This window comes from Balaenoptera physalus, assembly GCF_965194825.1.
Source record: "Balaenoptera physalus genome assembly, chromosome: 5".
Taxonomy (NCBI): domain Eukaryota; kingdom Metazoa; phylum Chordata; class Mammalia; order Artiodactyla; family Balaenopteridae; genus Balaenoptera; species Balaenoptera physalus.
Window position 1 is genome coordinate 98,945,885 of NC_138884.1, and position 27,785 is coordinate 98,973,669.

Here is a 27,785-nt window from a genome sequence, read left to right on the forward strand (position 1 = left end):
TCTTGCCAGCATCCTGTATTTTAATGTCACTAAAGTTTGACAACCCTAGTTCTAACACCCTGGTGTGAAAAATCCTAGTTGAAGATAAGGTTTATTCGTTTTCAGTTACTTTTAACTGCAACTTTAAACCTGAGTAATCTCATTGTATGTATTTATCATCACTTCTCGCAGCATCGTGTGGATAATTGTAATAGTGTAACACAAACAGTTTGCCTATTCAGAGTTTCTTCGGAGTGCTGAATTTATGTCTGAATTTTAGAAAACAAGGAGCATGGCAAAATGTGCATGGAAAAGTTTTAAAGTTCATTGAAGTAGGGTTCTGGGGAATGATGGTTTCTTAAATATAGTCATAAGCCTTTTTTTGTTTTCTTTTTTCTTTTCTTAAGGGCAAGTGTCCAGAGGATGGTTGGGATGAAAGTACACTTGAACTCTTTTTACATGAACTTGCAATTATGGATAGCAACAATTTCCTGGGCAATTGTGGTGTGGGAGAAAGGGAAGGGAGAGTGGCATCTGCATTAGTTGCTCGGCGACATTACAGGTATGATTTTTTTAAGTATAAAGCATTTCCTTCTCTCCCCCCCCTTTTTTTTTTGTTAAAAACAATGGTGGCAGTATTAATCATATTAAATTATAAAATGTCCGTTTGTAACCTACTTCTTGTTTAAATGGGCATGTGAACTAGATGCAACAGGGAGATGGAAACAATGTACCTGAGTAGGTGCTTTTCAGGACAATAGGGTAAAAGTTCTAATATGAGGTGGTTTTACCCTGTCAGCTTCTGGGTGATTAAGGATACTGGCTGTACGTCCTGTTAAGAATGTTTGTACTGTCTATACATTCTGTTAAGAGTGTTTAACCTAATAAACCTATTTGGTTGTTATGAGTTTAAAATATGCTAAGGTTGTTTATAGTTTTCCATGTTTCTTTTCTAACATGGCAAGTTTTTTTAGAGAATGGTATATTTATAGAACTTTAACATCATTCATCTGCATCTAAACTGAATCCCATTTTATAAATATCTTGCTTTGTTGCAGTAGATGTAGGAAAGGTATATTATAATTTTAGATTGTTAAGTAACTTTTTTCTTTTGCATTATTCAGAAAGCTTTTCATCAATTCTGATAACCATTTAGTTGTTAGTGGTTCCAAATATGATCATTTCTCTGTTCTCCAACCTTTCTGCGAAATATAGGTAAACTCTTTCAAACTCCCGTCTTCCATGATTTTAAATCATGATGAAATCTTCCTAGGAATAGTAGAATTTTATTTCAACCGAAACTATTGCAGTCAAAACTAATGATAATGAATGTATGACCTGGATGAAAAACTAGTGGTTAAAAATAAGGTGATAACATGGTTGATAATATATGTAAAAAAATGCTTTGTATGTGAGGTTGCAGTGGTAATAGAGAGTGACACGTGTTCTGTGATAATTCCAGTGTGCAGAATTTCTGATCTAGGCAACTATAAATGACAAACAGATTTTTGATTTTGAAGTATGTTCAGAGGTGTCTTTAAATAGTGTATTACATGACCAAATTTAAAATGAGTGGATTTGCAGACTAATTTTCAAGGAGCCTGTACTTCTTCTAAACTTAAGGCAGTATTTGAAACATCAGCTCATCCGTGTTAGAAGTTAGCTCACTGCTCTGATTAGGGAAATGGGAAGAAAGAAGAGAATTTAATGTTGCATAAGTCCTGGTTTTCTATTGCTGTATAACAAACCACCTCAAAACAAAGTGGCTTAAAACAGTCATTTATTGTTGTCTCTGACAGGTTACCTGGACTCAGCAGGTGATTATTGCTTCAGGTCTCTCATGAAGTACAGTCAGGTGTTGGCTGAGAGTTTAGTCATCTGAAGGTTCAACTGGGCAGTTTATCCAAGTTGAGTCACTCAGATGGCTGGGAGCTCAGATGGCCTCTCCAAGTGGCTTGGCTTGGGCTTTCCCCAGCATAGCAGCTGGCTTTGAAGAGAGGACCCCCTGCCCCCCACCTCCCCTTGAGCAAACCCTTCAAGAGGCCAGATAGAAGATATAAGGCTTCTTATGACCTAGCTCAGAAGTTTCCAGACCATCACTCCTGCTAGATTCTTCCAGACCAAGCAAGTCACTAAGGCCAGCCTAGCTTCAGGTAGAGAGGAATTAGACCCCATCTCTTGGTGTGGCAGTGGCATATGGGCACAGGGAGAAATTGGAATTGATGGTGGCCATCATGAAGACTAGCTACCACAGCATACTTGATGAATTTGTTTTGATTTAACTAGATATTTTCACATTATTAATAGTCAAGTATAGTGTTTATTTGGTTATTGTATTTGTATACTTATACAGTGGATTACTTAGAACACTGAATATTTTTGTCCAGTTGTTGGCCATTTTTTGCTTAGGTTCATTCATGGAATTGGACGATCGGGTGATATTTCTGCTGTGCAACCCAAAGCTGCAGGTTCTAGCCTTTTGAACAAAATTACCAATTCTTTGGTCCTGGACATCATAAAGTTGGCTGGTATGTACTGTGTTAATCATAATACTTTTGGCTGACCAGTCACACAAACCTTTGCCTAATTTCTTTTATTATGCTTCTCTCCAAAAAGAGTATAAATGGCTTTTGAAAAGACAAATACATATATATATGTGTATGTATATATATATATATATAAAACTTTTAGAATAAGATAGAAAATCAGAGCCATAAGCCTGGAGGATGAATTTAGCAGTGAGCTTCCTGAGTGTGAGTACAGAAGAATAAGCACTAAGTCTGTTAACTCTTTTTATTTGATAGAAGTATATAATTTCTTTAAGGATGCTGTTTTTTCAGTGGAATAACTAATTTCTGTTTTTCTTCTTATTTGTAGGTGTCCATACAGTGACCAACTGCTTTGTAGTTCCGATGGCAACTGGTATGAGTCTAACCCTGTGTTTCTTAACATTACGACACAAAAGACCAAAAGCAAAGTACATTATATGGCCACGAATAGACCAGAAGTCCTGCTTTAAATCCATGATCACTGCAGGTAAAAGAAGAGAAGTAACATATATGTTTTTCAATGTCACAGAAAATTCAAACTTTTTATATAGAGCTAGATAAATGAAAAAGAAACTAAACCTGTTCCTATTCCTTCTTTTTATTGTGGTAAAAATATACATAACAAAATTTACCCTTTTAACAAACATTTTTAAATGTATAGTTCCTTGACATTAAGTGCATTCCTCTTGTTGTGGACCATCACTGCCATCTCTCTACAGAACTTTTTCATCCTCTGAAACTGAAACTCTACCTATTAAACAATAACTCTCCCCTCCCCACCACCCTCAGTCCCTAGCAATCACTATTCTACTTTCTGTCTCTATAAATTTGTCCTTCATATAGGTGGAATTATAGAATATTTGTCCTTTTGTGACTGGTTTATTTGACTTAGCATAATGTCTTTAAGGTTCATCCATGTTACAGCATGTGCCAGAATTTCTTTCCTTTTTTAAGACTCCCATTGTATATATATCACACATTTTGTTTATTCATTCATTCATTCACTGGTGCACACTTGGGTTGCTTCCAGCTTTTGGCTGTGGTGAATAATGCTGCTATGAACATGGGGGTACAAATACCTGTTTGAGACCCTGCTTTGGATTCTTTTCAGTACACACTAAGAAATGGAAGTGCTATGTCGTATGTCCCTATTCGTTAAAATGGGGATATGATTACCTGCCTCAGAAGACTGTTCAGAATTAAGTGGGATGACATGTGAAATGCCCAGCAATAATCCCTGGAGCATAAGAGGTGCTTCAGGAATGTTTGTTCTGTATACATGAGTGGAATACACATAAATAATTACCATGAATCAAAGTACAAGGATACAGGCATCATTGAGTATAGATGAGACAAAAACTTTAAGTTGGTATTTTAGTATTTGGCTTGCTTAGGTCAAGTTGAATTTGAGAATTTAAAGTTATTTTTTGAATGGCCTCAGTCTGTTGTATGAAATGAACAGTATTGGGCTGTAATTAAACTACCTAAATAATCCTAAAGAAACTCGTGTAAAGGGATTCATAATAAGGACATATAGCAGAAATGGGTAGACTTTTTAAAGGTTTATTTTAAGTGGCATAAAGCTGTCAAGTCTGTTAATTTGCAAACTGTTAACCAAAGAACTGATAACCAAACTTATAGAAAGATTGGCATATTGAAAAACTGGAAGCTTTTTCCAGATGATGTTATGACTTGGACTATGTTATGTTCTTAGGAAGCAAGATGGTTGTATTCTTAAAAAAAACCAAAAACTTGCATCATAGTTGTTTGAAAGCAAAAATAGGGTTCAGTGTAGAGAATTTGAGAAATAATAGAGAATTAACTGTGCTTAGGAAGTTACTTATTTAAGTAAAGTTTTCTTTGTTTTAATAGCTGTAGAGATATGAAACCTAGAGTTCTGTGGACCACCGTATATGAATTGATGATTTTATAGTGGCTGAAGTTTTATATTTCTGTAGATAGAATGCGGACAACTTGATGTGGATTCTAAAACAGAAGACTGCTTGCCTGTAACTTTGCTTTAAATTGCTGTGTGACCTTGGGGAAGGCACTTAATCTTCCTAAACTTTGGCTCCCTTATCTTTGAAGTGAGTGAGTTGAGCTAAATGGTTTCTGAATCCCTCATAGCTCTTAAATCCACAAATCTAGCCTGCTGCTAGGTCTGGTATTTGAGAAGGCTGAAGATGTGAGTACATAATAACTTGCGCGCAAAACAATTTTCATATTTAAATTATAGAAGGCTTTTGTAAGCTATGAGATGGGTCTACTAAAATGTCTTGTATTTTTCTTTAGAGGTAAAACATTAAGTTGATGATTGTGATTTGTTTCAATACTTTAATTATTATTTTTGTTCATCTCTGAAATAAAGAGAAATTTAAAATAAAACTTAAATGTTGCCAGAGAATGAGTAGATTTACTTTTCTATGGACTGAAATTGAACTGGGCTAAGTGACCCTTTTTGTCATCAGTGACTCTTTTATTACTTTTGTAGGCATCTATTTAACATTTGCTTCCTTACTTCCCAGAATTAGTCTTTCGTATCATATCAAAATGTTAAGTAGATTTGTGGTCCTAATTGTGGTCTAGATGTCCTTCACAGTATTTTGACCTGCCTTTGACTCATGCTGGTATTAAGCCAGGTCTTTGTTATTAGAGAAGGGTTCATTGACTAGAATAAATGTTTAAGAGTTTTTGTGTAGAATAGCAGTGCTTCCTAGAGTTCACAATCTCCCCTTATTTTAGTTTATACTAACATTTTGGTTTCTGGTTGGCTTGGTTAGGTTTTGAGCCTGTGGTGATAGAGAACGTTTTAGAAGGTGACGAACTACGCACAGACCTGAAAGCAGTGGAGGCTAAAGTCCAGGAACTTGGGCCTGATTACGTTCTTTGTGTTCATTCTACTACATCCTGTTTTGCTCCAAGGGTGCCTGATAGGTAAATGATTTGTGAATATTGTCCTTCAGTGTTCATCAGTCTTTTACATAAAATGCACTTATACTAATTCTCAAAGATGCCTAAATAACATTTGGCAGTAAATACTACGTGAATGGACTGTTGAAGAAACAACATAATGGCTTGGGAAAATAAAAATTAGATATAGAAGAAGGAAAAACAACTAGTACCAAGTGGAGATCCTTTTATCAACTGAGTACATGCAGAGCGTCTCTGTTTTCTTGCTCTTCTTTATGTTTCTGGGCATCTTGCATCTTTTTTCATATTGTTTAATAGAAATTTCTAAGCTAAATTTTGGATTTACATACTTGTTTTTATTGCCATCTCCACTTTGATCTTACAATTAGTTTTCATATATAGGAACTATCAGTATTAACAGATTTTAAATAGAAAATTTTAGGATTATTGTCCTCTAACTTTTTTTTAATTGCAAGAGTAACCCAGATATACAGTTAGGTATATAATTGTCTTTGCATTTTGAGAAAAATGCAGATATTTAAGAAAATTTTTTTTAAGAAGGCAAACGTTTGCTTTTCTAAAGGATGGCCACAAATTTTTATTCTGAAAAAGTGGTAGGCTTAGGTATAGTAATACATATTTCTAGTTTTGACAGCAACTGTTGGTTTCATTTTAACATTTTGAACAGAAGTGCTAATAATTTGTAAAAAAAACTATATTGACTTTGGACTATTTTCATAGCATCAAGTTATACTTTGATTTTAATTCATGGAGTTATATAATTTGGCAGTAATGAATGCATGTTAGCTTTTACTATAGGCAGATTTTAAGAGACAATTTTAAAACCCTGCTCTTGAAAATTTACCTTGCTTCATTCACAAGTCTGGATTCTATTTTCAGATCATGTTGCATATGCTTTAGTTGTTTATTCATTACTTATCTATCAAATTTTAAATTTATATTTAAATATTAAATAAGCATCTTTAGTCTTTCTTCATTGATGTTTTTGCTATCTAGAAAAATTTTAATGTGATTGAAATAAATTACATTTCCAAAAACACCATATGGATATTTGTATTAGTTAAATTATTTATCCTTGAGGATATCTTTGTTTTTGTTTCATTTTGACTAACTTTTTTTTTAATTGACGTATTTTTAATTGATGTATAGTTGATTTGCAATGTTGTGTTAGTTTCTGGTGTACAGCAAAGTGATTCAGTTATACCTATAGATACATATGTATATGTCTATATGTATATATAACATATATATACACATGCATATATATGTATATTCTTTTTCGTATCTTTTTCATTATGGTTTATTATAGGGTATTGAATATAATTACCTGTGCTATACAGTATGACCTTGTGGTTTGTTTATTTTATATACAGTAGTTTGTATCTGCTAATCCCAGACTCCTAATTTATCCCTCCCCTACCCCCTTTCCCTTTTGGTAACCATAAATTTGTTTTCTGTGTCTGTGAGTCTGTTTCTGTTTTGTAAGTTCATTTGTATCATATTTTACATTCCACATATAAGTGATATCAAATGGTATTTGTTTTTCTCTGTCTGACTTCACTTAGTATGGTAATCTCTAGGTCTGTCCATGTTACTGCAGATGTCATTATTTCATTTTTTTTTATGGCTGAGTAGTATTCCATTATATATACAGACCACATACTTATCCATTTATCTGTAGATGCACATTTAGGTTGCTTCCATATCTCGGCTATTGTACCTAGTGCTGTTATGAATATAGGGGTGCATGTATCTTTTCGAATTAGAATTTTGTCTGTGTATATGCCCAGGATTGGGATTGTATGGCAACTCTATTTTCAGTTTTTTTAAGGAACGTCCATAGTCTTTTCCATAGTAGCTGTACCAGTTTACATTCCCACCAACAGTGTAGGAGGGTTCCCTTTTCTCCACACCCTCTCCAGCATTTATTATTTGTAGACTTTTTAATGATGGCCATTCTGACTGGTGTGAGGTGATACCTCATTGTAGTTTTGATTTGCATCTCTCTAATAATTAGCGATGTTGAGCATCTCTTCATGTGCCCATTGGCCATCTGTATCATTTTGAATACCTGTTTTGGAATGTTTACAGTATGCCTGGTATAGTGCTAAGTACATTTTACATGCATTGTCTCCTTTGGAAAAAGTCAAAAAGGTTTTTTTTCAGTCAGTAGAATTCTCGTATACTGTTTTTGGTGGTGTTACATAATGAATGTTTCTGATTAGAGTGAACTTTAGGAAAATGGTGATGCTCAGTTATTAGTAATATGTTTGAATTTCTGATTTTATTAAATTTAAAAATACATTTTGATTTCTTTAAGTTTAATTCCTTTATAGTCTTAATTTGAACGTATATATTGTCTTTATTAGTTAACTGGACAGAGAGTATTGTGGGGCAAAATCAAAGAAAATGTTAAAAAAAAAGAAGAGTATCATTTCTTCAAATTGAGAAACACCTTAAATTGGCTTCTAAGTTAGAATACAATCTGATTTCACATGGAAAATATTTTTTCTCCTTCTCTTTGCCTTTCTCATACACATTGAAAATATTAGCAAATTTGATCAATTCAGAATATTTAAAACTACTCAAGTGATTTTTAAAAAAAAAAGTGCTTTATGTTATTATAGTGCCTTACTCTCAAGGAAGCTTGTTATTAAGGAATATTAGAACACAAACATGTGAAAGTGCCTTTTATGAAGAAAATACTTGTGTGTATCCCAGAAGGTCCATTTTGTTAAAAACAAAATCTGATTAGTTTTCTGCCTTGATTTGTGAGGTTTATGAAAATGAGTGATAAAATAAGTTTTTAATTCATAAAACTTTTAGGGAAGTAAATTGAAAACTTCTGACAGTTGAATAGAATAATGTTAGTTCTGTTTGTAGTTTAAAAACATTAATGCACAGCTACTATAAAAGGAAAATGTATTATATGTAAGTTGATAATTAAACCATATAATATATATTTGTAGTACATTTATCTGAGAAATAATTTTTATTCTCTCAAAATGCTTTGCTTCCAAATTTTTTATATTGTAGAGAGAACATTTTTAAAAAATTAATTTTATCAAACCATAGGATTTAGTTTTAGCTTCATAGCGTGAAGACATTTCTGTTAGAGATGACTTCAGTCACAAGTATTATTTGGTTTTGCAAAGGAACATCATTTATTATACTCTAATTGAAATTTATTACCTTACTTTGCATAAAGTTAGACTCTCAGATTGTTTTAATATGGGGAGTGTCAAATGAAGGAGTACGAGTGAATTTAAAACCAGCAGCTATTTAAAAGATTCTTTAGTATCCAAGTTGTTGGAAAATGTTATCTTGGTACTGAAATATTTTAATGTTCTGTATTTTTTAACACATTAAAGTCTATTTGAAAATGTATTTTTTACTTTATGAGATGCTTAATGTGAGATTTCTTAAGATTTCAAGATATGCTGATTATTTTGCAGATATTATCTTAGGATGATAAGCAACCGAAAGCATTTAAAAATGAGCATATCAACCTTGTAAGAGGTCTTTATAAATAATCTGCTTCTTGCTTTTTATATAGGAAATTTTCAAGTGATTTAAAAGCTACCATCTATGTAAGATATTTCTAAATACACATTTTCTTATTTATTGGTGACATTAATTTAAAAGCTTTTTCAGGTTTATCCTTAAATGCCTGCTGTGCATTTCCAAGGTGCCAAACTATATGCTAAAATACTGCTGTAGAAATTTCAGTTTGTCTTTTTTTTCCCTAGTATACTTTAAGGATAACTATTAAATTAAAAAACTTTTCTCGTAATTTATTAAGGCAGAGTATGAATATGTCTTTCTATTGAATATGTTTACAGATTAGAAGAACTGGCTGTGATTTGTGCTAATTATGGCATTCCACATATAGTTAACAATGCTTATGGAGTGCAGTCTTCAAAGTGCATGCACCTCATTCAGCAGGTAAGAGAGTGTCAAAAGATATGTCAGGAAAAAATGGATTTTAACATATTTGGGATTATTACTTTGTTTTTCTTACAACCTAATACAGAAAAACAGTTAATCTAGCATCTTCTCATTCATGGAGCATTAGAAATTTGCATCCAGTAGTCACTCAGTAAAAGTCATTATTCTTTGCTAGTGTCATTGGACTATAGTTTTGGTCAGAACCAACATGGAAATACTTTAGTAGCTTATTTTTTTAACTTTCTGAGACTGTTCCATTGCCAGTGTTTTCATTTTTCTAATATACTGGATTATAGTGTTTTAAAAACTATATTGATTACTTGTTCTATATTCTATATTTAGTATTTAAGGAATCACTTTACCTTTATATCCTAGACTGAAAATGACTTCATTTATAAACATTCTAGCGTATAGCTATGGAGTTGGCAGGTTTTTAAAAACTGATTTTATTTTATTTTATTTTTATAAGCATCACCTAGATCCCAGTCATCTGTTTTAGATTCTTATTTTTAAAACATGTCTGAGCTTCCCATCCCATTCAGAGTAAGAGTCACAGCCACGGCTCTGTGTCCTCAGGCGTCTGCAGCTTCCCTGATTTCATTTCCTGCTGCTCTCCCTCTTACCCACCCTCCTGGCACATTTGCCTCCTTTCTCTTCCTCTCTTGTGCTACCCGTGTGCACCCCACTCCTGCTCATACCGCTTGTTAGGTTGCTTTTCTGGAGAGTTGCGTGGCTTCTTACCTGACTTTCTTTAGGTTGATGAGACTTTCTCAGACGCCTTATCTAAAATAACACCTTCTTCCTTGCCAGCATTTTCTATCCCTCTTTTTCTGTTTTGCCATATTCATTGATTTTAAAGTACACATTTTTCCATGTTATATCTCTGAAATTGAGGTGTCTTATAATGTTAATTGGCAATGTTTATTCTTACCTAGTGGTATGTAAAGTAATGGTGCTTCTTGAAATTGATGGCCTCTTGCTCTTTTTCGCCATAGCACTTGTCACCATTTGATATGATGTTTGTTTACTGTCTACTTATTGGTAGTGATTAGAATTAAGGTTCTGTTAGGGAAAGGACTTTGTTTTGTTCACTGTTATGTCCTCAATACTTAGGACAGTACCTAGTACATAATTGACACTCAATAATTGGTTACTCAAACAACTGAATGAATAAATGATGTATTATATTTACTTACAGTGATTAATTATTCACACTATATCAGGATATGGATAGATATTATCTAGGTATGATACGAATTTTATGATTTGCGTGCATAGTGATGTTAGTCAAATATTCAGTTTTGACACACATGTGATTTGTGTTATGTGGATAAGAGTTATTCACAGCTTATCTGTGGCCTTCTGCCATGTGGTGGTGAATGCTCCTTAGCCCTGTAGATCCTATCTCATAAATTTTTTTGTTTTCTTTTTTGTTATTTTGAGTACTAGTATTATCTCTGATATAAATATGGTTTATACAATAGTATTAGCTGATTTGCTTAATTTCTTTACTCAAAGTTTGTACCAGTTAGAATGTAATTGACTGCAAGTAACAAAAACCCAACCCAAATTAGCTTAATCAATGAGGAAATAGATTAGTTTACATAACAAAAGAAGTCCAGAGGTGGAGTGGTTGTATGCATGGTATGCGAGGGTTTCTTAAAACCTTTGTGGAAGACCATTTACTGTTTCCTTGGTATCCTTTTGCATTGCATTATTCCTTAACTTTTTAAGGCTTATTACAGTTTCAGACTAGATTATATCTAATTTGAATGGTAGCAGAGGAAGGTTGTACAGTTATCTATGCTGGAAATCTTGAAAAACATACTATTTCAGTGATTCATTTTTATTCCTCCTCCCCTTTTTCCTTTCTCCTCCTCTTTAATTTTTAGCAGCCTTAATTCTTTTAAAAGTCAGATATTGTAACACTCCTAAAAGTTTAGAAAAGTGAGGAAGGGGTAGAAGATCACTCATAACCCTGTTACCCTAACAATTACTCTTAATAATTTGTGTATCCCTTTTTTCTCTTTCTTTAATACATATACGTATTGCTTTTTACATGGTTATAGCCATTGTGTACATTTAGTATTAACTTTTTAAAATATAGTCAAAAGCATATTTAATTTTTAAACTTAAATATAAACTTAGATTATATTTCTATACTCTCCACATGCTTATAAAGTCTTCATAATGATCAGTTTAATGGCTCCTTAGCATTTACCCAAATGTTATGTACTTAACTCAGCAGTGCTCATTGTTTTGGTGCTCATGACATATTTTTGAATACTAGAAAATTTGGTGGTGTAATTGAAGAGATTAAGACTCTTAAATGAAAACAAGCTCCAGGATACAATATGAAAGCTGCCCGTGGAGTTGTGCATGACGAATACCCTACTTTGTCATCACCTCTCTTCATTCGTGAGGTGGTTTTACTAAAATTTTAACCAGAAAATAACACTATAAGATGGTGAATGAATTTTTATAAGGTAGCTGTTGTATTGTTGCAGATACTGTATTACCTTCTAGAATTGACATTTCTTTAAAAAAAAAAAAAAGCAGTACATAAACATTGGCCCTCACAAAAAGAGGTGGTGTCCCTATTGCTTTCAGCCAAATAAATACTTGGGTCTTACTCAGTGCTAGCTGTTTCATGACATTCTAAAAAATTAAAATTAGCTTTAATTTATCTCAGTAGTTTTTATCAGTTATACATACCATTTACTGAGTGCCCATACCCACCATGTGTCAGGCATCCTGCTAGACTTTTAAAGTTTATTAACTTAATCCTAACAGTTTGAGGTGTACTTCTCATTGTTTCCGTCCTACAAGTGAGGAAACAAACTCGGAAGTATTAAGTGACTTGCCTAAGGTCCCAAGCTGCAAAATGGCCCATATAGTTCAGTGTGACTCCAAATCCCTTTATCTTCCTCTAAAAAACAAAGTACTAAAACTGGGAAGCTTTCTTGAGAAGATAGTATTGTAATAATCAAGCAAATACTGAAGAAAGAGGTATAACTAAAATGTTTCAGAATTTTTTTTTTTTTAGGGCAGTGCCCCAGAATGACTCAGTGCTGAGCATATAGAGCATTCTGATATGCATATGTTGTCCCCAGGAAATTAGCTTTGCAGAACCTATACTTCTGACATATACTAAACTGACTAATTTAGGAGACTCATGGAATATGGATGTGAGGACACATTAACAGAGAGGGTTGTAGTAGAGTCACAAAAATACATAGAATTAAGGATTGTAAAGCTCCCCAAGTGTGGGAAGCAGCAACTTTGTTTATTGAGAATTTGAGAGAAGTAGGTGTTATACTAGTTATTCACAGACCTAATTGTCAGTTCATTCAACAGATATTTGCAGTGTCCCCATGGATGTGCCAGGCAGGGTAGGCACTGGGGATGCAGTAGTAAATACAACAAAATCTTTATCCTCTTGGAACAGAAGCAGACAGTAAACAATAAGGATGACAGGTCTTGATAAATGCTCTAGTATTTGTGGGGGAGGAGTATCAGATGGCGTGATCGAGGAGGTCCTCTCTGAGAGGTAACATTTGAGCAGAGCCCCGAGTGTTATGAAGGAGTGAGCTGGGCAGCTCTCTGGAGAGATTCTGGACAGAAGGTAACAGCAAGTGCCAAGACATTGAGGCGGGGGTGTGCTTGGAATGCATGAGGAATAGCAAGGAGGCCAGCGTGGCCGGACCAGGGCAAATGAGGGCAGCAGTGGTCGTAAAGAGATTTGAGGTGTGTTAAAGATTTGAGATTTTATTCTTGGTATGGTCATCAGCCATTGGAGGGTTTTGAGCAGGAGAGTGACGTGTGACGGCTGCGCTGTGGGGAATGGCCTGTAGGAAGGCAAGCGGGGAACGCTGTTGCAGCAGCCCACGTGAGATGCGTTGGTGGCATGGGCCAGGGTGGTTGCTGTTAAGGTGTTAGGAAATGGTTGGATTCAGATGTATTTTGAGAGTCGATCTTACATGGTATGCGGATGAACCCGATGCAAGGAATGAGGAAATGAGGATTCAGGGACACCAAGACTTTTGGCCTGAGTTGCTGGAAGGATGCAAATGCCATAGGAATAATATTTTACTTTTTAAACATGGGCTCTTCATCCTGATTACCTAGGTTTTTGCCTGGGTGACTTTCAGTAAGGTGCTTTAACTGCCTGGATTTGAATCCCAGCTGTGCTGTTAACTACATTTCTGACCTTGGGCACGTCACTTTAATTTCACTGAGTCTTAATATTCTCATCTGTAAAATAGCTATTACTGTGGCATCTGCCCAGATAGCTACTGCATGGGTTAACTGAGTTAAGAATGTAAAGTGCTTAGAACAGTGCCTGATGCATAGTAAGTTCTTAGTAAATTCTGGCCGTAATTATTATATGAACAATGATCTGTTTTATTCACTGCTGCTATGCCCAGAACCTGGAACAATGTTTGGCAGATGATAGGTGCCCAAGTATTTATTCCCTGAATAAATGAGTAAATGGATGAACTGATAAATGGCAGCCGTTCACTTCATAGGACATGCTCCTGTGTTTCCTATTCTGTTTAAGCCCTTCCAGCCTTCTGGTGTTTTTCTCTCCTCCTCATTAATGGCCCCAGACTTTAGTGTGGAGAATGAGGTCTATACACCATTCCTGAGATTGGGTCCAGCCTGTCTGTTTTCTTGCCACAGAATTTGCTACCCTTTGTATGCTTTCTGTGTTTTAGTGATGAAGGGGTTCTAGCAAAGTCTGGTGCACTGATTGCTCTCTTAGTACTCCTCCTAATTTAGGTTCAGATTTCTCTCAGGAGACCTTGGGCACTACTTAAATGTTAATAAAAAGGCAACTCTGACTGTTCCACTTTATTTTTATGTGCTACTTTGCATGGTTTTCAGTTATTTATTCAATTAGTCTCATATGCTTCTCTCTGTTTTCCTGTGATAAGGTGAGATTTTCTCTGATCATAGTTTATGAGGAAGTTAGAAAGGAGAATGACAGGGGAAGGTTAAGATTTAAACAATCATACAATAGCCTCCAAAGTTGTCTGTGCCCCTTCCCTTTTCTGCTTTTGCTGCTTCTACCTATTGCCTGGATCTGACCTCTTAGATTAGGCTACTTCTGTTCTCTTCTATCTGCTCCTTCTATTCTCCCTCAGCTATGGATGTGGATATAAAGTGGGAGGATGAAGGTCAAATATGGTTACAATATTAATAGGAATGTAGATTGTGAATACAGATTGAAAATCTGTGGCTACAGATAAAGAAAAAAACTATCTTAGTTGAAATTTAGATAGTATCTCAGTTTTTAAGAGGAGGAAATTGAAGCACATTAGGCAGAAGGTTATAGACTGTGTCGCATGGGACTAGAAGTTAGTGTTACATTTCTAGCAAGTATTCCATTTTTCACCAGAATACGAGATTTTCACTTGAAGTTCATTTGCAGTGGAATGAGATCATCTAAGATTATAACATTAGGAAACATAAGTTATGTAGAAACTCTTATGTAGAAACTCTTATGCCAAGAGTATACCAAAAAAATTCCATTAGTTGAAGTTAAAAATAAAATTTTTCTTTTCTCCTTTATTATCCAAGTGGTGGTAGGAGCAGAGCTTGTTGCTTAAAGTGGTCACGCAGGTTAGTAGATTATCCAAGCTCAAAGAGAGGCACTTAATGTGTAACTTACTGATTGGCAGCATCGGTGGCTACAGTCCATTAGATTATGGTGACCACTCTTGAACTCACAGAGGGTGTTTAAAATTACTTAATAGTTGTAGGACCCACTGTTGTTGTTTACTGTCAAATAGAAGATCACAGATGAGAGGCATGGGAGGAATTCACTCTCTCTTACCCAATTTTAAGGTGAAAAGTTCTGTTCCAATGTAGTTCCCACCTGAACTGATGCTGAAACTCTGCCTTCCTCACAGGCTTGGTGTGAAGATTAAATGATTTATGTGTGAAAGCAGCTTGTAACTATAAAGTGCTCTTCCACATATAAGGAGCAGCATTTAAAAACTCAGTTTAATGCTTAAAAATATTTTACTGACATCGGTACAAAGAAAATAAAAATCTTTCATCTGTTTTTTATTTCTGCATTGTTTTAATGGTATTTATTAATAGCAGTTGCTGTCTCTTCTTCTAGAAACTAATATGTAATACTACATCTTATTCCATTCTAGGGGGCTCGGGTTGGTAGAATAGACGCTTTCGTTCAGAGCTTGGACAAAAATTTTATGGTTCCAGTAGGTGGCGCTATAATTGCTGGCTTTAATGATTCCTTCATTCAGGAAATCAGCAAGATGTATCCAGGTAAATAAATCAGTTGCTCTTCAGAAAAAGTAACTAACAAACAAAAATCCATTTGTACATAGGCTACTGTAATAAATCTTAATTTACAAAGCTTTTTTCCCCTTCTGAATGTAACTTATCATCCTTATTTCAGGAAGAGCTTCAGCTTCACCTACTTTAGATGTCCTTATTACTTTATTATCACTTGGATCGAATGGCTACAAGAAGCTATTAAAAGAAAGAAAGGTAAGCTTTCCTGTTAGGTGTAAACAATACCGTTGACTAAAACAGTACTCCAAAGTATTGGTGTTTTTGTCTATTGGTTTATCACATTGGGATGTAGATACCTAGCAAAGTCCTAGGGGATTTACTTTGATCTGGACCCTCCCTATGTGGTTTTCAATAAATCATTGTTATCCTGTCTATTCAGATATCCTGAGGAATCTTGGAAAAGTGATTTTTGCTTTTGTGTTTGTTTTTGTCTTAAGAAACTCCTGCATCAGGGATTCTTATTATTTTGGTAAAATTTAATTCATTTATCACTTATAGGTAGAGGCTCTTAAAAGACAAATGGACAAATTTTTTCTTTTTAGTTTTGGAAGCCTGAAGATTTGTTTAGTTGTGACATGTCAGTTGCAGGAGGAAGAACCAGGTCAGATGTTGGCCAGCTTCTCATTCTAAAATAATAAATCCATCCCTTGGCATTATTGGAATGCTGATGAACTCATTGATTATGTCGGTTATGAAAAGAAAAGTGACATTTGTGCTTAAAAATTGGACTTTGTCTCCAGCACTAAAAACTAACTTAATTCAGGGACAACTCCAAAATTGTAGACAGAGACAATGTTGGTAGGGCAGGTCAGACTAAGGTGTTGTATTCATCTCCCATCTGGGAGAGCTAGAGGCCCCTGGTGCAGTTTTTGTGTCTGTATAACTTTCTAACACTTAGTAGCAATTACAGTCCCTTAGATTTATAATAGTAATTTACATATTTTAAAGTATTTTCATGTACGTCATCTGATGGATCCTCTCAGCAGCCTTATGAATATGTAACAGAAGTTTAACATTTTCTGTGCCCTGTTTTACCCTAGTCCCTTTCTCTCCACTAATTCAACGCATAGGAAAGTAATTATTTACTTTCCATTGTTAGGACATCTCTTAAGATTTACGTGGTATAGAAAAAGATGCTCAACCTCAGTCATTAGGGGAATGCAGATTAAAACCACAGTGAGATACCACTACCCACCTAGGAGAAGGGCTAATATTAAACAAACAAACAAACAATAAAAACAGACAACACTGGCAAGGATCTCAAGCAAGTAGAACTCTCAGATGTTGCTGATAGGAATGCAAAATGGTACAGCAACTTTGGAAAACACTTTGGCAGTTTCTTATAAACATTTACTTACCACATAAACTAGCTGTCCCACTCTTAGCTGTTTACTCAAGAGAAATGAAAATTTGTATCTGTACAAAAACCTTTATGTGAATGTTCATGGTGATTTTATTCATAATTGTGAAAACCTGGAAACAACTCAAATGTCCATCATCTGGGGTATAAACAAACTGTGGTACGTACTACTCAGCAATAAAAAGGAACACAAACTACTGATATATGCAATACCGTAACAACTCTCAGATGCATTATGCTAAATGAAATAAGCCAGGCTTGAAAGGCTACATATTATATGGTTTTATTTATATGCCATCCTGGAAAAGGCAAAAAAATATCAGGACAGAGAAAAGATCACTGGATGCTAGAGGCTTGGGCTGGGGGAGGGGGCTGTTAATGGTAGTGAAATGTTTTGTATCTTGATAGTGGGAGTAGTTTCATGACTGTATGTTTGTCAAAATTCATAGAAGTGGACACCTGAAATTGTACTATTTGTAAATTATGCCTGAAAAGAAATTTTAAATGATTAGACTAACACTCCAGTTTGATAAACTCCAAGAAGTAATCATCTTGTTCTGGCCAGGAGAAAACCTCAGCAGAATCTTTCAAGGGCCCTTCTCCGTATGACAGGTGAAGACTGTTTATAGATGCGGAAAACCGTCATCTCTCTGTATGAGAGTTGAGTTGTATCCGATGTCAGTGGGTCTTAGCTCTCCTCTCACTAGTTGTTTCACTATGGAAAAGGTTCTTGAACTCACAGATTTTATTTCATTACTTGTGAAAGAAACAATTGCTATCTCAGGCCACTTCTAGTTCTAAAAGATTATAGAATATTTCCTGAAATAAAACAGCTACTTTCTGGGCCTTGAGCATTGTAATCATGGGAATTGGCCTGTAATTTAGTAATCCAGCACAAATCATATGGGTAATTTATAAATCAAACTTTTTTAAGTTTGAAATTTTTAAGATGATGGTCTCTTCAGTTTCATGGTACCTCCTATCCATTTCCGCCCCCATTAGGCTGTCTTGACCCCTCCCACCCCCCATCTGAACAATGACAAGCCCATTTAAAATAGCATGGTCTACAGTATGGACTAGTATTTCTCTGAAACTCAAAGTAGATAAAGTTGAGTGTAGGATAGGTTTCATTGAGTAAATACTTAATTTACTAAATATATGTTGAGCATCTGTTATGTGTCAGGCACATAATATTGATAGAGCAATCAATAAAACAGACAAAGATACCTGCTCTTGTGCAGCTTGCATTTCATAGGGAGGACACCAGCAAATCACATAACAAATCACAAAAACATAAATGTTTATTTATATTCACATAAAATATAAATGTTTGTTTAATACATAAATTATAAAGCTGAAAGCGCTATGGAAGAAAAGAATAGAGTAAAACAAGGGGGGGTTGGGGATGATGTGTGTGGGGAAGTGGTGAGAATTGATTCTTTAAATGCAGTGGTTAGTGCAGGCCTCGTTGAGAACATGACATTTGGGTTGGCTTGAAGAAGTTTGAGGGAGTATACATGTATGATGGAGAAGAGTGTTTCAGGCAAAAAGCCAGCACCAGGAATCAGGGCCGAGTCAGTGTGTTTGAGAAGCAGGGAAGAGGCCAGTATGGTTGGAGCAGCGTGATCAAGGAGAGTTGTGAGAGTTGAGGTCAGGATGGTATTGGGGGTGGGGCCCGTCATGGAGGGCTTTCTAGGCCATATAAGGTCTTTGCCTCATATTCTGAGTGACTTAGATAGAGAACCATTGGAGGGTTTTGAATAGAGGAGTAATGTGATCTGATTTGTATGTCGAAGGATCGCTCTGGTTGCCGTGTTGAGAATAAATGAGGGGGGCAAGGGTAGAAGTTCAGCTTTTGCAGAAATCAAGAAGTGATGTTGACTTGGATCTAGATGGCGCCAGTGGAGGTGATGGAAGTGGTTGGATTCTAGCTCTCTTTTGAAGATTGAGCCAACAGAAATTCCAGATGAATGTATTGTGAGTGAAAGAGAGACATCAAGAATAATTCTGAGATTTTTGACCTGAGCAGTTGGAAGAATGGAGGAGCCATTAACTGAGATGGGGAAGCCCGTGGGTTGGAGGGGAAGGCCAAGAGTTCAGTTTCAGACAAAGTTGAAATCAGGATGTCCTCTGACATCTAGGTAGAGATGTAGGTATGGAGCGCGATACGAGTCTAGTGTTAAGAGAGAGAGCTGAGCTGGACATAAAAAGTTGGGGGAGTTAATTGGCTAAGAGATTAGCTGAGATTTTAAGAGAATGAGTCTAAACAGAAAAGAAGTGCAGGGACTGAGCTCTGGGGCACTCCAACATTAAGAGGTCTGGGAGAAGGAAAGAGACCAGAAAAGGAGACTGAAAAGGAGGGAAAGCAGGAGTGGAGTCCTAGAAGCCAAGTGAAGGAAGTGTATCAAGGAGGGAAGTGTGATTGCCCAGTGCCACTGCTAGGTCAGGTAGAGTGAGCACTAAGGTTTGACTACTGGGTAGAAAAGTTTCATGTAAAATCATTCTTAACATAGTCTTTCAATGCAGGGCTTGTGTTATCTAGCAGATACCATATATGTGTAAATACACTTAGGTATATATATGAAGTTATAACCCCTAATACTGAGCAGTTAACCATGTGGCAGGCTCTCCTTGAAGCACTTTGTCATGTATTCATTTAATCCTCACAGCAGCCCTGTGAAGTGTTATCCTCATTTGACAGAGAAGTAATATGTATGAGGTAAATTGTGGGACATGGATTTAAATCTAGGCAGTTGGGCTTCTGATCCTCTATCTTGAAACCTCTAAACTGTACTTTTTTTTTTAAAATACAGGTAAATAATCTAGTTTGGTAGCAATGTAGCTACTTTAAATAGCTATAAATCTGAAGACCTAGGTCTACTAATATCCAGAGGATGCAAAAACAATAATACATTTAGCTGCTTTGGCCAAAAAAGCTCAGTTGTATTTTAGATATACACTATTTGCTTGTGCAGAACCACTGTTGCTGGGGAACTCCCTCTCTGACTCCAGGTGGTCCTGGTGAGGCTGTCAATCACAGGGTCCCTTCTCCTCTTTCTTAGGGGTGGACGTGTGATCTGGCTAGCCTCATTTGCAGGTGGACATGTGGAGATAGAGTCCTTCCAGCAGATTTGATAGTTCATTTAGAGATGTTGTGTATGTTGCTTTGCAGATAGTAAACTGTAAGGATGTAATCTTATGACTCTCAGCTGCCAAATTTCTGGCCATGCCAAGAAAGCCTTCTTTAGAGTAGAGAACATAAGAGGGAAAACAGAACTGAGAGTCATTTGAGTCTCTGGATCCAGCCTTACCTGCTTGTAGAACTGGCTGTTAGATGACCAATAAATTACCTCTTTTGTTTTAAACTAGATTTCTAATGCTGATACTTCTTTTTTTTTTTTCATTGAAGTATAGTTAACTTACAATGTTATATTAGTTTCTGATGTACAGCAGAGTGATTCAGTTATACATATATTATATTCTTTTTCATATTTTTTCCATTATGGTTTATTGCAGGATATTGAATATAGTTCCTTGTGCTATACAATAGGACCTTGTTGTTTATCCATTCTGTATATAATAGTTTGTCTAATGCTGGTACTTTCGATACCTCTTATACCCTTCATAATGTTTCAAAGATTCATTTCTTCTTTTCCATTGTCCCTGCCATGACTCCCTAACTAAAGCCCTTACCATATCACACCTGGATGGTTACAATAACTTACTAACTCTTCTCCTGATCCCCAGTCTTGGTCTACTCTAATTTGTCATGTTGTAGAGCAGTGCCAGATTATATTCTAAAAATGGGGAAATCCCTTTTGGTCCAGTGGTTAAGACTGTGTGCTTTCACTGCCGAGGGTGCGGATTCAATCCCAGGTCAGGGAACTAAGATCCCACAAGCCGCTCAGTGTGACCAAAAAAAAAAAAAAATTATATTCTAAAAATGCACCTTTCTTCAAGTTATTCCACTTTGGGTTTTGGTTGCCTGTAAGGCAAAATCCAAACTCCTTAGCCTCCCATTATGATCCATCATGATCCTTTGTGCTCTGGTCCCACATTACCTGAGCAGCATTGGCCCCTGCTTGTTCATTCATTCAAGCAAAGAAATGTTTATGCATAAGCCCTAAGGTTAAATTTACAAACAAGACTGACATAGTCGTTACCCTTAAGGAAATTATAGTCAGGGAAGTCTACATATTAAATAAATAATTACAAGTCTGATGAGAGTTATGAAAGAACAAGCAGAGTATTTGAGAGCATATATCACCTAACCCAGCTGGGGCACCTAGCCCAGCTCTCACAGGGTCAAGTGTCACCAGGAGAAGTGACATCTATTCTATGAGAATGCAACTCGTGCACTTATTAAGTGGCCCCCCATGGTTTAATTGTAGGCTAGAATTGATGACTAGCATAACTGTAGAATTCTTAAAGGGTATTTTAGACTGAGTCTGGAAAGCAAAGTATTGTGCAGTTATTGGAGATTTTGTGATTTAGATCGCTTTCCTTTAGGGTAAGTTCAGACTCAGTAGGTCTGGAGTGGGGCTTAGACACTGCATTTTAACCAAACTTCCCTGATAAATCTGATGTACACCCAAGTTTAAAACCCATCATTTTGGGGCACACAGGTCACTTGTATCTATATCGGAAACTTGGAGAGGAAATATATAATGTCATAGCATTTTAATACTTATACATAGATAATATTTCATGGAGTTTGAGATGAACTGCACAAATATCGCAAATATCAAAGCTTGAAAATATAACTTGTTAGTTTTCTATTTATTTCTGGTAGTTTTAGTTGTCATAGTTATAATCTTTTCTTATACCGTAGCTACTTTTTACCTTATATTGATCAGTCTGCAGATCTGGCTAAAATTTCATTTTTAAACTAAATAAATAGAATATGTTGTAGCTCAAACAATAAAACCATTACACAGAGTTTTAAGTTAGACATTTTAAAACGATACTTTATTATATAGATACAAATTTTTTAAATTTTTATATGCTGTTATTATAATATCAAATAAACATACTATTTAGTTTTTCCTGTTTTTGGTCTTCGTGAATTGAAACTGTAAATAATAATAGCTAATAATATTAAATATTTGCTGTATAAACTAATATAAGTCTTGAGTAATTTTATAGTAAACTTATTTAATTAGCAAATTAAACTGACTGTCTGAATGCACATCCCTGAAAAATTACCATCAGGTGTCTGAAGTGAAACTTGGTCCTTGATTTTGGGTAGTCTAGTAGATTACTGCCTACTTTGGAGTTTGCCGATCGATCCCTCTATTCTTAGCATCCTTTGCTTGTTATATAGTAGATGCTCATCAGATGTTTATAGAATGAACTAATGCAGGGCATTTGGGAACACATAGGTCCACTGTTGTACAGTCTTTTCTTGTTTTACACAGAGTAAGTATCTTTCTATAAAATTAGGCAGAAAGCAAATAACATTTTGATACTGACTTCCGTTGTGACTTAGATGTTCTTATAGAGACATTTCTCCATATGGATATAGTTGAAAACTTGTGAAAAGGAGTAAGTTAAAATGGTGATTACCTGTTGTATGTAACAGGCACTGTACTTCTGGGAGTAGGGCTTCCTCCCTAGTGGATACTCCTCTTCCAAAAGTACTTTTCTTACCCCTAAGGATTTTGGAATTGTTGATATTAGGGGTGTTCTGTCATCTTTTTGGAATCTAAGAATTTCTTTTATGCCATGCTTCTTCTGACCATTGACATTTAGGGTTTGACTTTAAAATTTTCAGCTACTTTTAGGTGATACCAAAGGCCCATGCAGGTGTACATTTTGCTTAGCAAGGATGAAAATCCACCTTCTTTGAGACTGGCCTGCAGCAATATGTAGCTCAGCTGGTGAATGGATCCAGTAGGCAGCCCAGCTCTGCTTTTCATTGTGACTTTGTCCTTTATGAATCATTGGGTAAATATTTTGTGGGGATATTTTATGTTTTTAGTGTTATGAATTGGATGACTCCATTTTAGATGTCAAGCGGTAACTCTCTTTGTAACATCCAGAACTTTGTTCTTTTCCTTTTTCTAGATAGTGTGGAGTGGAATGAACAGGGACAGGACAAGAATGGGATTATAGCTGCAGGGTATTAGCATGTGTCTGTAGGAGTCCTGCTAGCTAATGTTAGTTATTTCAACCTGAAAACTATTTTAGGCTAAGGGAAAAGTAGGTGGGTAGGAAACTAATATTTTTATGAATGTCTGCTGTATGCCGGGAATTCTGCTAGGTTCATTATATTCATTATAATGAATTCATTATTCATTTCATGTACTACTCAGAGCAAGTTTCTGAGGTAGGTATTATCCCCATTTTACAGATGAAATTGAGGCTAGAACAAGTATACTTACCCAAGGATCACATGTAAGTGCCAGAACTGCCATTGAAACCCAAGTCTAGGTGATGCTAAAGCCTCTGCACTTCCTGTCTTCCCACTCTTCCCACTGCTTCCAGTCACCCATCCACTGTTGTGGAAGTGTTTACCTGCTGTGTGCTAAGCATTTGAGCCATCAGAATGATAATCTCCTGACCTCTATTCTTATCTAGTGGAGGTGTGTAAAACCCCAAAGGCTCTAATGTATTCATTGGTTTTATTTAAAATTCTTTGTATAGAATTTACTTAGAACAGAGACTGTCTATAGTAGTAATTGTCAGAGTATAAAAATGCTCATTTGAGAATTTTGAGAACTCTATCATTGTAAGAGCATAAAGTTTGCTTTTTAACAACTTCATTCAACAGAAAAGTCTTTTTGTTGAAAAATGTGGATGTCCTCCATAAACCATAATTGCATATATGCAGCATAAATATTGTTTTTTTATTGGAGTTGTTGCAGAAGTAAAGGCCTCTTTTGTTTAAATGGACTTGCTTTTGAACTGTGGAAATTTAATCGTGACAGTTTATTGGTTTAGCTGTGGAGAAGCTGAGGCAAAGCTATTTTGCTCCAGCCAGAGCTATTTATATACCATCACTGAGAGTTCCTCTTTATATTATTGGTGTTATTGCCTACTAAAAAAGGAACGTTAAAAGACAACTTAGGATTTTTTTTTTTTATTCCTTGCCCTTATTCACCACAATGATATTTTTAGAGTTTATTTCATCTAGCTCTGCATCTTCCAAAAAGGGTTTATCTTTTTCACAGTAGAGGCAGACAAGAACTCAGCTTGAAGCCATTCCTTCTCAAGCCTTGTTTTTTTTTTTGAAGGGTGAAAGGATCAAAGAGAGTGGAACTCTGGGTGTGAATTGAACCTCTTTGCTCTTAGCCCCTTCCTGATCAACACATCTGCTTCATTGAGGGGAGAAGTGACCAGGAAGTTTAACCGAAGAGGCCTTTAAGAAAAGGGGTGAAAATTGAAGAAACTGTTTCTTTGAGTTGCTCTATGTAGAAGGAAAGATCAGTCTTAGACGTTCATCCTTACTTCACATTTGGTTCTGGAGAAGATCATTATAATTCTGCTTAGCTTTACTTTTAGAAGAGTGCTTTGCTGAACAGGGCAGGCAGATAATCATTCATTGTTGCAAATATCTGCTGAATTGGACCAGCACAGGAGAGGAATGACAGAGGACTGGCTGCTTCAGTGGCTGGACTTTGTTAGCTGCAACTTGGAGAACGTAAGACATACAGCTTCAAACGGTGTCCTATAATAAATCTAAGTTGGGAACTTAGAAGATTTGCAGCCGTAAAAGTAGAGTAGTTGAATCTCAACAAAAGTGTCAGATTTCAGGCCTGGATATGGGGCTTCAACAGAAGAGTTTGAAAGCAGTGCTTTAGCCTGTGATGCAAGGAGTATGCCTGGACACTGTGGCCTGGCCACAGTCATAGATAGCAGCATCCCTCATTTAGTACTGTTGTCTTCACTTAAGGACATCTGTGTGTGTGGATACGTACCAACAGTCCGTTGTCCATCCATCCTTCATGTTATCAATGAAATACCAGACTACTTGTTATGGTTCCTTTTTTTTGTATTACCCACCTTATGAGGCATATTGTAGTAATATGTGAAGTTCTCTTTTATCTTATCCTGTAATATGAAGCAGTATAAGCATAAGACCTTTTTCTTTAAAATTTAGTGAATTATGCACATCTTTGGGTTCTGGGAAGGGATAAGCTAGATGCTGGGCTTCACAACTGCAAATCAATTTGCAAAAGACTGTACGAAAGGTAATGCTTAATATAATTCAACTTCTCTTCCATTAACATCTTGAATTATGGTGTAAAGTTTTGTATTTTTATTCTAGAAATGTAGCTGACATTAGCATTCAGGTATACAGTTCAGTTTATCTCTAGTGAAGAGTCTTTTAAAATTAAGTTAAATACAGCACAAGAGACATAGAAAATCGATAATATTTCATTTCTTTTAAGTAAGATCTTTCTGTATACATTTGCTTGGGGTGCTTATAAATTTCTCCCTTTACGGAAGTATTTTATAATAAATGTCAGTTATAGATCTAACTGTAGCAAAAAATAGTGCAGGTTCTGGAATACCTTTGATATATCAGATAAAAACTGCTTAGCTAAGTATTAGTGTAGGAAATAGTGGTACAGTCTCTTAAATGATATTTTTAAAATGTAGTGATATCAATGGGAGAGCATTTAGGACCTTAATATGAGAAATACTGTAGGATTCAGTACATTGAGCTTTAAGATATTGTAAACTGCTTTGCTTATTGGATTACCTATCATAACCCTTTATATGGAGTAGAGATACTAAAAATATTTGCAGATGGATGTGAACTTGACTCACTAATATATTCTTTTTTGTTTAATTACTCCCATACTAGTGATATGTGATTGAGTTAGTATTACGTTCATAGTCTGAAGATTTTTATCCTAATGTTAGCTACAGTTCTAGTGGCATTAGCAAGTCATTGATAGAACTGGTTAGAACTAATTTGTTAAATATTAGAAATTGAACATTGGGAAAATTTGTTTTTTAATAGCCACATATACATTAGTAAATTTAAAAGCACCCTCCAGGGGTGTTACTAAGGAAACATTTCTTTTTTTTTTTTTTTTTTTTTTTAGAAATAGCTAAGGACAAATTAACTACTCATCAGGTTCCTTTCACTCTACAAGTGTAACCGCATTGGTGATTACTGTGAGCCATGACTAGATAGAATAATATTCTAAATTGGCCCTCACAATTGAAATAAGTTTTTTTGTTGTTAGGGGGGAAAATGTAAGAGTCTGTAAAAGGCATTTCCTGGCTATCAGATTTGTTTCTGCTTATGAGAGGTTAATGAATTTGAGAGTAAGAGAGAATTAGATGCAGATTAAGACTGGTGTATAATATAATGAAAAAGAATCAACAGTTAATATCTAAATTAAAATATGTGACTCCTTTTTTCTTTTTTAAACAACACTGAGCATTTATTTTCTTTTCTTTTTGGCCTCGCCACGCGGCTTGTGGGATCTTAGATCTCCGACCAGAGATTGAACCCAGGCCTTCGGCAGTGAAAGTACCAAGTCCTAACCACTGGACTGCCAAGGAATTCCCAACACTGAGCATTTAAATTATGACCTAGTTACTTCAGAGTAGATGAAAATATATAAATGAAACCTAGGAATTCTACTCTTCATTAACTCTGGTGTGGTACTAAAAGATTATGAATTGTTTCAGTTGCAGGAAAAACTCTTGATTTTTAAATTTCATTTGATTTTCTATTTGTTTCACCTTCTGAAGTGAACATCGATATTACTTTAAGAAGGAGGGGCCAGGAAATCTTTATATGTCTAAGAAAAGATGCCCACTCTTTTTTCTGTTTCTGCAAATGGTGATAACATATGCATCCTTAAGTATTTCTATACACTTTTTTTAATGACAAAAGAGAAAGACTTATTACATATAACAGTGTGTTTACTTATAGCTTCATTTGGCATGACAGATGTGGGCGTTAACTTTTTGAATATAAAAAGAATCAGTACATTTTAGTGATCTAAGATTTCATCATTCTGGCATGCTGAGAATTGATCTTATAAAATATCCTAAAAATTTAAGAATGACTATTAGTTAAAGTTTTTTTAGTTCAGAATATAAAATATACTGTGTTGACAAGGATAAAAATGTTTGTGGTCTTAAGGAGACTCATTAATAATTCATAAACCTGGTAAGAATTTTCCTCTTTTTTAAATCTTTACCTAACAAAAGATGGAGTTAGTCATCTACTACGTACTTTAGACATGAAAAAGCTACTCTGGGTCTCAGTGTGGGATCAGACTATCCAACCCTCACCTTAGAGAAAACTGAAGCCGCTTATGTGGCCTTTGAAGTTGAAGTATCATTTCCTCATGTCTCCACTTGGGTACTCTGTTGGCCCTTGGCTCTTTGGTGCATCATTAGAGTTTATATGTTTTGACTGTGGCTGGAGGAGGTCACTGCAAATGGGTTTTGTTCAGCTGCAGACTCACTTGGGCAGATTTTCATTTCAACACTTTTTAAAGTGCTTACTAGGAGAAGAAAATACAATTTTAGGTCAAACAGTTGCCAACTTAATATTTATTTGTAGCTTCATTAAATTCTCACATACATGTGCACATGAGATTTTGTACTTGTAAAATATGTATTTTTATTTTTTACTACTGGGTATACACTATTTTTCAGAGTAGGATCAAGAAACAATTTTACAGTATGCTGTAAACTTGTATTTACAGCAAATACAA

At 35.4% G+C, this 27,785-nt stretch overlaps 1 protein-coding gene across 2 annotated transcripts in view; it reads left to right on the plus strand.

Moving 5' to 3' along the window:
* Positions 1 to 27,785, plus strand: part of SEPSECS (Sep (O-phosphoserine) tRNA:Sec (selenocysteine) tRNA synthase) — a 34,978-nt gene that overhangs the window by 793 nt on the left and 6,400 nt on the right. Inside the window, exons 2-8 of one of the 2 annotated variants that reach the window (XM_082462059.1) lie at positions 387 to 541; positions 2,389 to 2,507; positions 2,857 to 3,015; positions 5,309 to 5,462; positions 9,302 to 9,404; positions 15,575 to 15,704; positions 15,838 to 15,929. In XM_082462059.1, the coding sequence (XP_082318185.1) occupies positions 387 to 541; positions 2,389 to 2,507; positions 2,857 to 3,015; positions 5,309 to 5,462; positions 9,302 to 9,404; positions 15,575 to 15,704; positions 15,838 to 15,929 (912 nt within the window). Of the gene's footprint in view, positions 1 to 386; positions 542 to 2,388; positions 2,508 to 2,856; positions 3,016 to 5,308; positions 5,463 to 9,301; positions 9,405 to 15,574; positions 15,705 to 15,837; positions 15,930 to 27,785 lie in introns of those variants that run through there. The other variant, XM_082462060.1, reaches the window with a different exon arrangement.